Source organism: Hyaena hyaena, unplaced genomic scaffold (assembly GCF_003009895.1).
Source record: "Hyaena hyaena isolate Hyena2069 unplaced genomic scaffold, ASM300989v1 scaffold_373, whole genome shotgun sequence".
Lineage (NCBI taxonomy): Eukaryota > Metazoa > Chordata > Mammalia > Carnivora > Hyaenidae > Hyaena > Hyaena hyaena.
The window spans coordinates 1,792,995-1,810,316 of record NW_024081005.1 but is presented as its reverse complement, the minus strand read 5'-3'; the positions used below and the strand labels follow the sequence as shown (position 1 = coordinate 1,810,316).

Genomic DNA, 17,322 nt, shown 5'->3' with positions numbered 1-17,322 from the left:
AAAAACCAGCATACAGAAAAATATGTATAAGAAAATTTCTTTTTAAATTTCCTTGAAACCTTCTATCCACTGCAAACTACTCTTAATGTTTTGATGAACATCCTTCTGGACATCTCTCTATGTACAGCTTAAATGTCTAAATTTTATGTAACTGGCATATATTACACATGGGATTCTGAAAACTGTAAGTAAACTACTTACTTCCCTCAGCATTATGTCATGGACATCATTTCATGTCACTAATAACAGAGCTTTATCATAAATTGTGTTGGTTACTTAGTCTGAAGAGTAGTATCTATTAGTGATTTTAATGAACATCCTAGTGATGACGTTTTGGGGTGATGGGGGTTCATGGGGTCCAGAGTCGACCACCAAGAAAGAATTCTTGAAGACATCTTTGGTGCAAAGATGGTGACTTTATTAAGCATGGGGACAGGACCTATGAGCAGGAATAGCTGCATGGGGTCATGACAGGCAACTCATTATAACCCTCAGGTTGGGAGGGGGTCAAGCATAGAGTAACTCTCTAAGGAATTTTGGAAGCAAGGTTTCCAGGACCTTGAGGGGCTAGCTGTTTCTAGGGAAACATGACTTACTACCATTTAATAAAACCCCAGTCATGAGACCTTCCGATGTATATCAGGGGGCCATAAGCTTGGAGGATGATTACCAAAATATATCTTGAGGCAGTTGAGATAAAGGAAGTAGACTTACAGGATCCTTGAGGTTGGGACAGTGTTAAGCCAAGGTTCTCTTTTGCCCCTAGCAAACTGTCATCATACAGGCAGCTGAGCCCCTATAGAGGGAGGTCACTCTGCTGGTTTGAATGACTTGTCAGTGGGTTGCAGGCAGTAAAGGAATTTAGTCTTTCATTTGCCTTAGTTTCCCACGTCACCATGGCAAGCACTTTTCTCTGTTCTTAGGTAGCCAGGAGTTTCTGAGGAATATCACACATATTCCACTTGGGGAGTGGGGAGGGTGCCAGCCTGTATTTTGCCCTCAGCTTGCCCCAAGCTCCCTCATCACCAGTGCACACATATTTTCACATTTTGGTAGTATCTCCTTCAGGTAGATTTTAGAAGAGGGATTACTGGGTCAAAGGGTATACACATTTTAAATATTCATACGTGCTGCACCAAACCTCCCCGGAAGTGTTGTGCCAATCTGCACCTGTGCCCACGGTGCAAGAAGAGTGCCACCACTTTTCTACTTCCTTACCAGCTTGCCTTCTGGTGACGTTCTGCCCTTTCCATACAGGAAGGGTCATCTTGGTTTCCTGATGACCTAGTAGCTAAATTAAAGTGTTTTGTTATGTTTTTTGGTAGTCAGGTTTCTTTTCTTTTTTTCTTTTTTTTAAGTTTATTTATTTATTTTGAGAGAGACAGACACAGCGTAAGCAGGGGAGGGGAGTCGGAGTGGGAGAGAGAGAATCCCAAGCAGGCTCCACACTGTCAGCACAGAGCCCGTGAACTGTGAGATCATGACCTGAGCCAAAACCAAGATTCAGATACTTAACCAACTGAGCCACCCAGGTGCCCCTTTTTAAAATTTTTTAAATGTTTATTTTTTGGTAGTTTGACTTCTTTTATTTTTTTAATTTTTAACATATTTATCTACTTTGAGGGAGAGAGAGACTGTGCAAATGAGAGAGGGGCAGAAGTGGGGAGATAGAATCCCAAGCAGGTTCCGTGCTATCAGCACAAAGCCTGACACAGGGCTCCATCCCCCCAAGCCATGAGATAATGATCTGAGCCGAAATCTAGAGCCAAATACCCAGCCGACTGAGCCATTCAGGCAACCCAGTAGTTTGGCTCCTTTTGTGAATTGCCTGTTTCATGACCTCTGCTCATCTTTTCTATTGAGCTATAGAGTTTTAAAATTAATATCTATGAATTCATTGTACATTCAAGACACTGTCTTCTATGTCATACACATTGCATATATTTTTCTCTAGTTTGCTATTTGCCTTTAAACTTCTTTTTATTTAGTTTTACATTAAAACTTCTCAGTTTATTTTCCATCATGGCCTAGAGGTTTGGTGAGTTGTTTATAAAGGTCTTTTTCAGCCCAAACTTATAACAATACCCACCTATATTTTTTCCTCTAGTACTTTTATGGTAAGATTTTCACATTTGGAGCCTTGCTCTACACAAATTTACTTTAAGAAATAAGGTCATGGTAGGGGTGCCTGGGTGGCTCAGTCGGTTGAGCCTCTGACTCTTGATTTCAGCTCAGGGCATGATCCTAGGGTCATGGGATTGAGCCCCGTGTCCCTGCTTGGGATTCTCTCTCTCTCTCTCTCTCTCTCTCTGCCTGTCTCCCCTGCTTGCACACTCTTCTCTCTCTTTCTAAAATTAAAAAAAAGACACTTTTTAGCTTGTTTTTTCCAAATAGTTTATGAATAATTTTGCATTATTTCTTAAATAATACATCATTTCCTTCACTGCTGTGAAATGTCATCTTTATGATAAATCTGCATACTTACTGGAATCTATTGTGCTGATAAGATTCAATTTTTATTTATTTATTTTCAAATGCTTATTTTTTAGAGAGATAGAGTGCAAGTGGGGGAAGGGCAGAGAGAGAGGGAGACACAGAATCTGAATCAGCCTCCAGGCTCTGAGCTGTTAGCACAGAGCCCAATGCGGGGCTTGAACTCACAAACCATGAGATCATGACCTGAGCTGAAGTCATATGCTTAACCGACTGAGCCACCGTGGTGCCCCTAAGATTCAGTTTTTAAATTTCATTCTGCCTTCTCATATTTTCTCCCTCTTTCCCCCAATTCATCTGGCTTTGGTAAAAATATATTTTAAATTAATGAAGAATATTTATTGTGGCACTTTGGGAAAATATCAGGTTCTATTTAAATATACCTTAACTGAAATATGTCTACCCACAGGTAGACAGAGTAGAAATCCAACATCAAGAAGAAATTTGGTAGCTATGCAAAGATCTAATGGCCTACAAAGAATCTGTCAAATTGTCCTAAAGGTCTATTTTTAAGATACAATTTTATTGGAAAGCAAAAGCATATTTATTTCAGAAGACCTAGTGTTTAAACATATCTGCATTAATCAAATAAACCCTAATTGGACTCTGAAAAGAAAACAAAAGACGAATTATTTCAGGGTCCTCAGGAGTAGAGCTGACCAGGAGAAGTAGAAAGAATATAAAACTTAATTAAACTGTCAAACAAGTACCGTATGATCTCACTTACGTGTGGAATCTAAAAAAGCCGGACTCATAAAAACACAGTAAAATGGTGGTTACTAGGGTCAGTGGGTGGGGAAACTGGGGAGATTATTGTTTTAGGATATAAATTTGTAATCAATAAATAACTCCTGGAGTTCTAATGTGCAGCATAGTGATTGTAGACAGCAATACTGTATTATAAACATCAAGGTGTCTAAGAGGCTAGATCTTAATTGTTCCCATCACACACACAAAAAATAATCATGTGATATGACAGAGGTGTTAGCTAATTCCAGAGTGGTAAACATATTGCAATATCTAATAGTATCAAATCAATACATTTTACACCTTAAACTTACATTTGATATGTGATGTGTCAATCGTGTCTCAATAGAACAAAGTTTTTAAAAAGAAATTCATTAAAATTAAAAGGGAATGTCAAAGGAAGAGATGAATACCATCCTCAAGGATAAGATTTGCCAGGGGCGCCTGGGTGGCTTAGTCGGTTAAGCGTCCGACTTTCGCTTAGGTCATGATCTCGCGGTTCGTGGGTTCGAGCCCCGCGTCGGGCTCCGTGCTGACTGCCAGCTCAGAGCCTGGAGCCTGTTTCAGTCTGTGACTCCCTCTCTCTCTGACCCTCCCCTGCTCATGCTGTCTCTCTCTCCTAGAAATAAATAAAACATTAAAAAAAAAAAAAGGATAAGATTTACCAGTTTCCTCCATTGTTTCATTATTTTCAGGAGGAAAACTCTCATTGGACCCTAATTCAATATTTTGAGTCAGTTTTTTCACCCAGACTGTCTTTCAGCAGTTAAAAACAGGTACCATATTTTTAAAACTTTATAGCTGGATTTTTTTTTTAACCTTGGCCCCAGGACAAGGCTACACAAACCAACTTTCCTTGTGGGCAAGAGTGCCCTCTATGGCAAAACTCTTCTAGTGACAATTAAAAAAAAATAATTGAAGAAAATAAATAATAAAAAATAATTGGGAAGCTTGCTGGGGGCGGCGGGGGATGGAAAAATAGAAGTTGGCAGGAGTCTAGGCCAATCACAGGAATGTAACCTGGTTTAGCAAAGGACTGGGTCTTGGTCCCTGCCTCATGAACCCCTTTGAAGATTACCTGACACTAGATTGGACGCCAACGGTGAAGTTGGTTTTAATCCAGAAACTTAGTTCTTCTAATTAGAAGACAGCAGGATCTTACTCTGTTTTGTGGACACTAAATAAAATGTGTAATTTTCTTAAAACTCATGACAATACTTTGGTTAGAGTGATTAATTTCCCTATAAGTAACAGAACTGAGCCTCAGGCCAAACCTTTTCCTTTTTTACACAGATGAGGGCCTTTCTGAAAGAAGGAAACTAAACAAAACTCTATATGATTGATTCCAAAGAATTTGTGTCATATTAATGTTGGAATTTACATTCTCTTTTAAAGACATCAGAGATATCATTTATTGATTCTTTTATCTGCACATCTAACACATGGCAGAGAAACTGGTTTGCTGTAACAGTTATAATTCATCATAATCGAAGTTAATTGAAATTAAGTGTAATCAGGTGTTCTGAGTAATTTTTTTGACAGCTGAGAGTTATTTGCATCAAATAAACTTGGATATTAAGAAATCGTTTTATTAAAAACATTTTTTGAAAGCCTACTAAAGAGCAAGTACCTCGCTAGATGTAGATAGTTTATATAAACTATCTCTAATCTCTAATCTAGGAGGACTAGATTTGGCCCCAGGACATAGTGTGCCTATCTTTGCTCTAATCCTTATCAGCAAGATAAGTCTTAAAATGCCCATTTTATGAACAAAGAAACTGAAAGTTGGAGAAGTTAAGAAAATTGCTCAAGGTCACGCAGCCTGAAAGTGGCAGACTGGAATTCCTGCTAGCTCCCCAAGCCCAAATGCGCTGCTATTCCTAGCTTTATTTCTTTACATACATTTTTGTTAATTTTTTTCAATGTCTATTTATTTATTTTGAGAGAAAGAGAGAGAGAGAGAGAGAGAGTATGAGCCAGGGAGGGGCAGAGAGGAAGGGAAACAGAGAATCTGAAGGAAGCTCCAGCACAGAGCCAGACATGGGGCTTGAGTTCGCAAACCATGAGATGATGTCCTCAGCCGAAGTCAGATGCTTAACTGAGCCACCCAGGTGTCCCACTTTACATAAACTTTTAATTGAGGATTTTGTCCTGAGAAATATACTTAAAATGTGTATTAAATATTTCATTGGAGATATCTTTATTGCTTTTCTGATGGTGTATAATGATTATAAACAAAATTTAAATAATGTAAAGCCCTTTCAAAGATACTACTCTACCAGAGTTGAACACTTTATTAAAAGAATAGATTTCCAGTTATAACTTTTCAGTATAAAAACGTACACTTCAAGATTTAATGCATTTCTTTTTCCTGTATGTGGAAGCATACTATTCTGTAAGCTATCTTTTTGACTTAATAAGCTATTATCAGCTTTTCATGTTGATATATAAAGAGCTACCCTACTTCAACTTTTTAATGTTAGCCTAACAATTTTGGGTGTATGTCTTCTCAATTGATTGACATTCAGATCTCTCATCTTTCATTATTATAATAATAAATGCATATCCTTATTTGTGTGTGCATGTATAGATATATATGTTATGTGTTTATATATTCATTTTATGTGTATGTCTATACAGGTATGTATATATGTATATGTGCATATATGTCTTTGCTCACTTTTCCAACCATTTTGTTACGATTTTTTTTTTGAAATGGAATTTCTGGATCAAAGAGTAGAAACTTATTTACTATTTTTTTTGAGCTTATTTAATTTTGATAGATTTATTAGATTGCCCTCTAGAAGCATTGTCCTAATTTATCCTGCTACCATTCTTTCTCCTTACCTTTTCCAGCTTTGAAAGTTAGCACACTTTAATCTTTGTCTATATGATGAGAGGAAAAAAGTACTTCTGTATTATATTAATATATTTTTGGTTATTAGAAAGGCTAATAGTCATCTTTTCATATTTTGTAAGTCCTATTCTTTTTTCCACTCTACTTACACAAACCAGGCTGCATTATATAGTGCTTGTGAAATCAGCTTAAGGAAATTCTTGTATTCCCAGTTGGGTGAGTGCTTTTTTTCCCCCCATGAAAGCCTGTTTGATTTTGCAAAATGCTTTTTCTGTGCCTACTGAGATGATCATGTGGAGTTTTTCATATGGTATCATATGGTATAAAAATGATTGATTTTTATATGGTGACCCAGCTTGTATTCTTGGAATAAATCTCACTTGGCCCTGGTAAGAGTAATCCTTTTACTGTGATGCTGGATTTGGTTTGATGCTGGATCTTGTTGAGGATGTTTATATCTATATTTACAAGAGATATTGTTTATGTAATTTTCTAGTGATACCTTAGTCCAGCTTTAGTTACAGGGTAATTCTGGCCTCATAGACTAAGCTAGGAAGAGTTCTATCTTTTTAAAAATATTGTATTTTTGAAATACAAAATGTATTTTGAAATATAAAAATGTATTTTTAAAAAATAGAGCTTTTCCTAGCTCAAAAAGAGAACTTTTTGAAACACTTTAAGAAGGGCCAGTGTTCATTCTTTAAACATTGAGTAGCATATTTCATGAAGCCATCTGGTCCTGGGTTTGTCTTTGCTGGGGGTTTTTCCATTACTGATTTAATCTCTTGTTAAAGGTTGCTCAGATTTTTTTTCTTGAATCAGTTTTAGTGCTTTGTGTGTTCCCAGGAATGTGTATATTTCTTCTGGGTCACCTACTTGTTGGCATACAGTTGTTCATAGTATTCTCTTATATACACTTTTATGTTAATAAACTCGGCAGTAATGTTTTTATTTTCATAATAGTTTGTCTTCTCTTTTTTCTCAGTCAGTCTAGCTAAAAGTTTTGTCAATTTTGTTGACCTTTTCAAAGAGCCAACTTTTGGTCTCATTGATTTTTTTTTTCCTACTATAATCTGTTCTCCATTTAATTTATCTCTGCTTTAATCATTATTTCTTCCATTTTGCTTGCTTTAGGTTTAGTTCTCTTTTCTAGTTTATTAAGGTGAAAAGTTAGGTTATGGATTTGAGATCTTGGGATTTATTTTTAATGTAGTCATTTACAGCTATAATTTTTATGTAAGGCATTTAAAACTATAAATTTCCCTCCGAGTACTCTTTTGCTGCATCCCATAAATTTTGGTATGTTGTGGATTTTTTGTTCATCTCGAAGTATTTCCTAATGTCTTCTGCTTTTGTTTTGTCCCATTGGTTAATTTCTACATACTTGTGAATTTTCCAGTTTTCCTTCTGTTAACTGGTTTCTGATCATAATCCATTGTGGTTAGAGAACATATTATGTATGACTTTAGTCTTTTTAAATTTAATGAGACTTCTTTTGTGGTCTTACATGTAGTCTGTCCTTGGCACTATTCTTTGTATCCTTGAGAGGATTATGAATTCTTCTGTTGTTGGGTGGAGTGTTCTACAGATGCTATTAGGTCTAGTGATTTATACTTTTGTTTTAAGTCTTCTATTTCTTTGCTAATCTAATTGTTCAACTCATTGTTGAAAGTAAAATTAATGTCTCCAATTCATCTTTTTAAACTGTGTCTTTTCTCAATTCCATCAATTTTTCCTTCATGTATTTTGGAGCTCTATCATTAGGTATATGAACAACTTTTCATAAAATGTTCTTCCCTTGAGCACTTGGGTGGCTCAGTCGGTTGAGTATCTAACATTTGATTTCAACTCACGTCATGGTCCCAGGGTCATGGGATTCTCTCTCTCTCTCTTTCACAAATAAAAAAAAATTAAGTTTCTTTTAAAAAATAAATGTTTGGGGCGCCTGGGTGGCTTAGTCGGTTGAGCGTCCGACTTTCGCTTAGGTCATGATCTCGCGGTTCGTGGGTTCGAGCCCCGCATCGGGCTCTGTGCTGACTGGCAGCTCGGATCCTGGAGCCTGTTTCAGTCTGTGACTCCCTCTCTCTCTGACCCTCCCCTGCTCACGCTGTCTCTCTCTCTCTCTCCTAGAAATAAATAAAACATTAAAAAAAATTTTTTTAAATAAATAAATAAATAAAAAATAAATGTTTTTCTCTCATTTAAGTTACCTGTCTCCAATTAGTGATATAAACAATGTAGCATAATCTGAATGTATGAGTTAAATGTAATTAGATATTCTGATCAATTTTTTTGACAGTCAAGATTTATTTTTGTTTGATATCCTTTTAAAAACATCTATCCTCCTCCATAAAATATGCATTAAAATTTGTCTTTAAAAATTTAGTGTTTGTGTGTGCTACAGAAAGATACTAGTTTTTGTTGGCTAATACCATAAAAAAGAAAATGTTAGAAGGTGATAGGTAACATTTGTATCATATTAATGTGTAAAGTACTTCCATACACATTACCAGTGGAGTGCTAAAGCCAGCTTATAGTCATTCAGGGACACCACGTTAATAGCTTAAAATCGGCCACCACAGAAAATAAATGGTACAAAACAGGTAACTCTGTGCCCTAAAGAGCCAGTTGTGAAACATTTGCTAGCATACCACTCCATTAACCCCATTTTTCAGATTAAACACAAAAACAAAAAAGTCTAAACTTTAAAGAGTAGAAATATATTCCCCCAAATTACTCAGCTACTTACGTGGTAGTTAATCAAACATAGTCCTTCTACCTGAAGACACCCTATGTCCCTAAGTATTCCTATGCCCCACGTGCATTCTCCTACTCCACACTAACAGGTATGCCTGAAATATTTTTTAATAGTTTCTACAAAATTGGTCATTGAATATTTATTTCATAGGATTTGCAACTCTTGTTAACATTAGACTGTCATGGGAAAACATTTTTCCATGTACTGATATTTTAATGATTAAGACTTTATTCTGCCAAGAAATTGATTTTCTAGAAGCCTTTTCTTTTGGTCTTTTAAAAATCATGATATTTGTTAGCCATTATATTTAACGAATTTTTTCTTGCAGAGTCTAAAACTTTGGATAAAGAGATCACATACACTAAGAAAAGTTTAGTCAGTGCAACACCATTTGATTGATAGGTTCACAAGACCACTGTGTGAATGAGGGAGTATGTCATACTGTTTACACAGGTGTTTGTGAGCTTTCATGGAGCTTGGGAATAGTGAAGTCTGGTAGCAATATGCTAGAAAGTGACTTTCCTTCTGGATACTTCAAGGCACAAGCATCCTTCACTTCCTAGATTTATTGCCCTATTGCCCTAATATCTAATACCTTGCCTATTGCCACAGGCTAACAGATTGCTTAGTCTTCAAGCTTCTTTTGCCTCCTCTGGGCCAAAAGCGATCACCTTTATTATTATATTTTCTTTCCTATTGCATCTTCAGATTTTTTTTGTATGTAATTCATCAGGGTCTAGGGTGAACACAGTGTTCTAGAGCACATTCCCTTATAAGCACACTACTGTACTTCTCAACTGTCCTAATTTTATTTTACTGCATACGTTTTCTTTTTTTTAAATTTTTTTAAATGTTTATTTCTGAGAGAGAGAATGAGAGCGTGATCGGGGAGGGTCAGAGAGAGAGGGAGACAGAGAATTCAAAGCAGGCTCCAGGCTCTGAGCTAGCTGTCAGCACAGAGCCTGACATGGGGCTCAAACCCACAAACCATGAGATCATGACCTGAGCCGAAGTTGGACACTTAACTGACTGAGCCACCCACGTGCCCCTGTTTTACTGCATATGTTTTCTATCTGAATAAACTATTCTGTATTTGTTCCTAACGACTCCAATCCAATTCTTTTTGTCTCACTTCTCTTAACTAGTCACACATATTTAAACTCTGCCACCCCAAAATGTTAGTCACTTAGTTTGGTGATGTTGGCAAATTTCATGAGTGTATTTAATTATGTACCTTTTTTTCTAAGTCATTAATAAAATGTTAAAAACTGACAACCAGTTATTGTGTAACACCATCTTTTTTTTTAAGTTTATGTATTTATTTTGACAGAGAAAGAGAGAGAAAGCACAGTCAGGAGTGGTACAGAGAGAGAGGGAGAGAATCCCAAGCAGGGCCCCCACTGCGAGCACAGGGCCTGATTTGGGCATTGAACTCAGAAACTGTGATATCATGACAGGAGTGGAAACCAGGAGTCAGACGCTCAATCGACTGAGCCACCCAGGTGCCCCCCCCTTTTAAATTTTTTTTTTTTTTATTTTGAGAGAGAGAGGGCAAGAGCATGGGAAGGGCAGAGATAAAGGGAGAGAGAGAATCCCAAGTAGGCTTCACGCTGTCAGTGCAGAGCCTGATGCAGGACTCAAGCTCACGAAACCACAACATCATGACCTGAGCTGAAACCAAGAGTCAGACACTTAACCGATTGAGCAACCCAGGCACCCCTTGTGTAACACCATTCTAAACACACGTGTTCTAACACACAGATAACAAAGGCCATTTTTTAGGGACCACATAGTGCATATGACAGGGTGTTTAGACAGTGAAGATGCAGCATAGAACTAAGTAACAAAACCAAAAATTAAATCAAGACCTAGTAAATGTAAGGGTTCCATATAGAGATCAAGGACCTTGAACTGGGCACATTTTTATATTTTAATTTTCTCTGACACTTTAGAAATTGTTCACTAAAGAGTCTTCGTGTATAGTAAAGCTTGTATAACGGTATTTGACTTTTTCCCCAAGACTTCTAAAGATTAGAAGTGAATCTGTCAGTCTTAATCTAGTTGATTTATTTTCGAGTCCTGGCTAGTTCTATAATTCTCATTTGCAAAATAGGAACTGTCATATCTCCTTTGCAGGCTGTTGTAGAACTTCAGTGAGGGGGCCTCTGTATACTGTTTAACACAGCATGCAGTACATGAGAAGCACTGAATAAATGGTGGCTATTATTAATGCTAAAGCAGCTACTACTTTTGAGCACTTACAATGGGTCAGATGCTACAAGTCCTTTATGTTATGATTCCTGTGGTAATTTAACAGTTGTTTAGCATAGAACTAAAGCTAAAGTTTCAGGAAATGTTTTGTTGCTAACGACTGCTTCTGATTTCAGTTTGGGACCCATCCTGGAACCTGAGGAAGTGGTAGACAAGCTGATGAATGGGATCCTGACTGAGCAGAAAATGATTTTTATTCCATCTTCTATACGCTTGTTAGTATTAGTGGAAAGGTAAGCGACAGTTACTTCTATCAGCATTATAAACAAAGATTTATGTATTATCTATTTGTACTCAGATTTGAAACCAGACATTTGATAAAGTACAATTAAATAAAATTAAGGTAATAAAAATGATAGGCTTAAATAAGCCTAAGTATTTTTTTAAGTTTATTTATTTTTGAGAGAGAGAGAGAGAAAGAGAGTGAGTGAGTGTGAGCATGGGAAGGGCAGAGAGAGAGAGAGAGAGAGAGAGAATCTGAAGCAGGCTCTGCACAGCCAGCACAGAGCTAGATGTGGGTCTCAAGCTCACAAAACGGTGAGATCATGACCTGAGCCAAAACCAAGAGCCAAATGCTTAACCAACTGAGCCACTCAGGAGCCCCAGTCCCTCAGTTTTTAAAACCACATTTGTTAATCCTTGAAACAGGGTTTGTACAGCAGTTGGGTGAATGAAGTGAATCATTTCCACAGGTTTTAAAGTCATTTTTTTTTTTTTAGAGAAAGAAGTGTGTATATTTCTGGAAGTTTTGTCTCATAAATGAATGACTATAAAGAAAGATAGGGGATTTTTGTTTCTTTTTTAATTTTTTTTAATGTTTATTTTTGAGAGAGAGAGAGGCAGAGCACGAGCAGGGGAGGGATAGAGAGAGGGAGACACAGAATCTGAAACAGGCTACAGGCTCAGAGCTGTCAACACAGAGCCTAACGCAGGGCTCAGACTCACTAGCTGTAAGATTATGACCTGAGCCAAAGTCCAGTGTTGAACTGACTGAGCCACCCCAAAGACGAATAGTTTTTAAGCATTGTTACATAATAGAATCATAGGACAATATTAGAGATCATAGTTAGGTTTTAGATATTCATTTAAATATATGACAGATAATCACTGATTTCTTGTTTTGTGCAAAATCATTCTGAGCCATAGAAATTGTTAAATAGTCTTCTACAATTTTAAAGATCCTTGAGCCTTGCTACTTCCACGGACCAGCAGCCTCAGCACCACCTAGGAGTTTGTTAGAAATACAGACACTCTTAGTTTTCTGAATCATCATTTGCATACTAGTAAGATCTGCAAGTAGTGGATTTGAATGCATATTCAAATTTGAGAAGTACTACTTTAGAGCAGTAGCTCTCAGCTTTAGTCACATTGGAAGTCACTTAGGAGTTTTCAAAATACTAATGCCTAGGACCTACTCTCCAAGACTGATGTCATTGGTCTGGAGTATGGCCTGGTCTCTGAGAGATACAACTTTCCCAGTAATTCTGATGTACTGCCAAGATCGGAAACCACTGGATTAACTACTTTCCTCATAACACATTGCCTCAACTTTCCTCAAAACACATAGCCTCATTACTTATATGGGAACACTGTGTGGCAGTGAGGCTGGTCCAGGTAGTGAGGGGAAGGTGAAGAGGTGGCTTAGGTTAAAGGAAGGGAGGAGGGGAGGGAAGAAGGAAGAAGGAAGGACGGGAGGGAGGGAGGAAGGCAGGGATGGAGGAAGGAAAGGAGGAAGCTTCCTGTTCTTTGTCCCTATAGTCAGGCTTCTGCAATATGGCGGGGCATCAGGATTGCTTAGGAAGATATTTTAAAAAATAGATTCTTGGGTTTCACCCCTAGAGGTTTTAATAGAGGATGTTTTGGTTGGGACCTAGACATCTGTGTTTTCACAGACAACTGCCATAGACAGATGGTTCAAAGATCATATTTTGAGAATTACTGTCCTAGGAACTGAAAATATTTCAAGAGATCAAGAGCATACGTGACACATGTCAGGCTTTTTAGCCCCTTCTACAAGGAATTATAGTTGAACATACCTTAGAGGTTTAGATAATGAAACTCAAGGATCTCCTTGGTAAATAACCAAGTTAAAACCTGTGTAGTGTTTAGCATTTTACTTGTTGCATTTCATAAGTAAGCACTGAGTGATTACAATCCTTTAGAATGTAAGCCTGTGAGGGAAGGAAGTTTGCCTATTTTTCATCACTGTATGTAAGCCCTGTACTTTGGAGAGTTGATGGACACATAGCGGGGCACCAAAATGTTTGTTGATTGAATAAATTAATTCTGTTTCCTAGACTTTTAGCATAGAGACTCAAAGTTTGTGCTCTGGAGTTAGATGAAGCTGTGTTTATGACTTGCCCATAACACAAACACAGATGAGTTGTTTAATTTCTTTGAAGCTCAATATCTTCATCTGTCACATGGAGACAGTAAGGCTTTGTAGGACTGTGAGGAATAAATAAAATGATTCATTTGGAGTATTCAATAAATATTATGTACAGCTATTTTTATTATTATTAACACTATTCTTATCATTGCCCTGATTTTTTCTGGCTGTGAATGTTCAGTGCTCAGTTGCCAAGCCTTATTTTAATGCCACCTGGTCAGATGTCTATATATACAGTTGACCCTGAACAACATTGGTTTGAACTGCAGGGGTCCATTTATAGGTGGATTTTTTTTAATAAGTACAGTACAGTACTATAAATGTATTTTCTCCTGTGATTTCCTTAATAACATTCTCTTTACCCTAATTTACTTTATTGTGAGAGTATAGTATAGATATAACATATAAAGCATGTGTTAATTGACTATTTATGTTATCAATAAGGCTTCCAGTCAACAGTAGGCTACTAGTAGTCAAGTTTTTGGGGGAGTCAAAGATATATGTGTGTTATTCAAGGGTCAACTATAGTTACACTGACTTACATATTCTGTTTAGATCTTCTCAAATTCATTGGATTGTGACAAGTTCTGCAATATTCTTAAATACAGGCATACCTCTCAGATATTGTGTTTTTAACAAATTGAAGGTTTGTGATAATCCTATATCAGGCAAGTCTGTTAGCATCATTTTTCCAACACCATTTTCTGACTTCATGTCTCTGTGCCACATTTCGATAACTCTCAATATTTCAGACTTTTTATATTTGTCATGGTGATCTATGATTGGTGATTTCAACTTGCTGAAAGCTCAGATGATGGTTAGCGTTTTTTAGCAATAAAGTATTTTTTAATTAAAGCATATAAAATTGCTTTAGACATAATATTATTGCACATTTAATAGAGCACAGTAGAGTATAAACATCATTTTTATATGCACTGGAAGCCAAAAAATTCATTTGACTCACCTTATTGTGGTATTTGCTTTATTATGGTAGTTTGGAGCCAGACCTACAACGTGTTCAAGGTATGCCTATATAGGGTGGAGAGAAATAAGTGAGACCTACTGTGTTTCTATCATGCACAAAATAAAATATTTAAAGTATTTTATTTTAGCACATTAATTTTTCACAAAAACACTGTGGAGTAGATATTAATGTTTCCATTTTCACATAAGGAGTTTAAAGTCAAAAGTTAAATAATTTGTTCAGCATTATGCTCAAAACCAAATGCATTCTCTGCATTTTCATTTAGCGGTCTGTTTCTTTAGTCTCTTACTTAGCGGAGTATTTGAGTAATATTTTGTATTACAAACTGTAAAATTAATTCCTATTCCCACTTCCTTCCCAATGTGATGTTTCATGTTTTAAAACCCTTTAACATCTCAACTATTTAGTTCTACACACTTCCTCTCTGAATTTTCTGAAGAATATGGGAGTGTATTTATTTCAAAAACCAAATATTTCAAGTCACTCCTACCCTAAAGGCAGTTAAACCTTCCTTTTCCTTTTGAAAACAAAATGGATTTAATTGGAAAGAATATATTAGTGACTCAGAGTTAAAGTTCTTAATCTCGTGTAAGATGATACATGATAAAGGATACACCCATACTGGCAGATTATAGAAATATATTCTACTGATTATGAAACCACTGATGACACAAAGTTGCTATTAATAGGATAATGTTTTCCTTTTAATTGTTATGTTAGCTGTCACAGCAAACGTACATTCACTAGAAAGTAGTCCAGAGAAGTAAGAGACAAATTATGTTTTTTTTTTCTTAAATAGTTTATTGTCAAGTTGGTTTCCATACAACACCATGTCTTCAGTTTTTAGACAGGCTTATTTGTACATATCCATCCAAGGCTCTCCATAGACCATAAGACAGAAACCTCCAACCTACAGGTGCTTCCACAGCCAGAAGTGGATGAGAAAATAGCATTATAATGGGGAAAGTTTAAAAATATTCATTATTGGGGGGACTGGCTGGCTCACTCAGTAGAGCATGTGACTCTTGATCTCAGCATCATAAGTATAAGCCCCACGTTGGGCATGAAGCCTACAAAAAAAAAAAAAGTATATTCATTATTAGGTGGGGACTAGGGCAATGGGGCTAAAGTCTGTCTTTTTAAGAAATATCCAAAAAACTTCCTTATTCTTAAATGAGGAAGAGAGAGAGAAAAGACAGAGAAAGAGAAAAAGGAAGCCCAACAAAATAGTTTCTATTTTTTATGTACCTGCTCCAACTTCCTCTCCTTTTATCCCAGGGCTGCATGACTGTATTCCAGTATTTGATTTATACATTGCACAGATAGCTGTCTAATCATAGAATATATATTAAAAAGTTCTTTTTCTCATGCAAAAAAGTAGATGATACATAATAGATGTAAATATTTTAAAATAAGATGTTTTATAATTGCACCTAGTATTAATTTCCTAATTATTTTCATGTATCGTTTTTTTAGGATCCTTCCTGAGCGCTTCCTGGCATTTTTAAAACAAAAGATCGATATTAGGTTTGATGCAGTTATTGGATATAAAACTAAAGGACAATAAGTCCGACATGGGCTACATTCTACGTTTAGTTGATGTAAATACATATCTTCAAAAATGCCTGCCTTCCAAAACATCATTATACTTAAGTAACATAACTCAAGTTCTCCTTCAAACATTAGCCATAAATAAAACTAATTTACCAGGTTTAAGTGGATTTCATCTAATGTTCATCAGAATTTTAATGTTTAGATTTCTGCTTTTCCTAATATCTTTTTTTCTTCAATATAATCTTTTGATGCCCTGGCAGTTCACATGTATTACCACCTCTCCTTTAGCTGAAAGCTAATTTCATATAATACAAAGAGGGGGATATCTTAGGAACTGACATTATAGAAAATGGAGAAAAGGAACAAAAATAATTTTATAATATTTCTAAGATTTTGTGGCTTGTGAAGGCTTTGCAAAATTTGTACTATAAATGTGTAAGATATAGTGTTCTTTCTAATTGCAGTTAAGTTTTATATAATTCACCTGTTTCCTTTTCTATTCTCCATATAACAAACACTTCAGGCTCTCTAAATGAAAAACTGTATCTTATGGCATTTCACAATGAGTTTCATATGATGTAAGAAATACTGCTCAAACATTTCATCCTGCACATTACTATGTTGTTTCATTCCAAAGCCAAACACTTCAGCTCAAGGAAATGTCAGATGGACACATGTTGCAGGTATAAAATCACCGTTGGGATCTGAGGCAGAGAATCAGGAGAATGCACCCAGAGTGGCAACAATAAACAATTCAAACTTAAACTTTTGTCTCTATCTTTTTGTCTTGAACAGAAAACTTGACTTATCCTTCAAATTAAAGGAAATTGCATTATATAGTCAAAGATTTTTTTTTTTTTTTTTGATATCTGGAAATTTTCTGGACACAAGTGAGGCTCAGTGAAATGAGAATATGAATTGAAAAAATAATTCAGGTCTGTTGGATTTCTATTGAAGAAAAATATTTCAAAGACTGTGTTAGACACATATACACAAAGTAAAGAACTTTGGTCCTTCCATCAAAAGGTTCATACTTAGATAACATAACTCAGAATCACTGACCCTTGTGAAATCTAGTAAATGAGTCACATTTAGATACAGAAATTTCATGGTAAAAGATCTTGATTCTGTTTCTAAACAGAAACATGTATTAGTTTTACTTTTTTTAACTTCTTAAAGTTTTTTTTTTTTTTAATTTATTTTGAGAGAAAGAGTGAGCAGGGGAGGAGCAGAGAGGCAGAGAAAGAATCCCAAGCAGGCTCTGCACC

At 36.2% G+C, this 17,322-nt stretch overlaps 1 protein-coding gene across 1 annotated transcript in view; it reads left to right on the top strand.

The window, feature by feature from the left end:
- LOC120244189 (estradiol 17-beta-dehydrogenase 11) overlaps window positions 1-16,819 on the top strand; it is a gene marked incomplete at its 5' end in the record, with an annotated part of 31,701 nt that extends 14,882 nt beyond the window's left edge. Inside the window, 2 exons of the mRNA XM_039250578.1 lie at window positions 11,243-11,359; window positions 15,977-16,819. Of these exons, the coding sequence (XP_039106509.1) occupies window positions 11,243-11,359; window positions 15,977-16,067 (208 nt within the window). The remainder of the gene's footprint in view (window positions 1-11,242; window positions 11,360-15,976) is intronic.
- Between the last annotated feature and the right edge of the window lie 503 nt (window positions 16,820-17,322).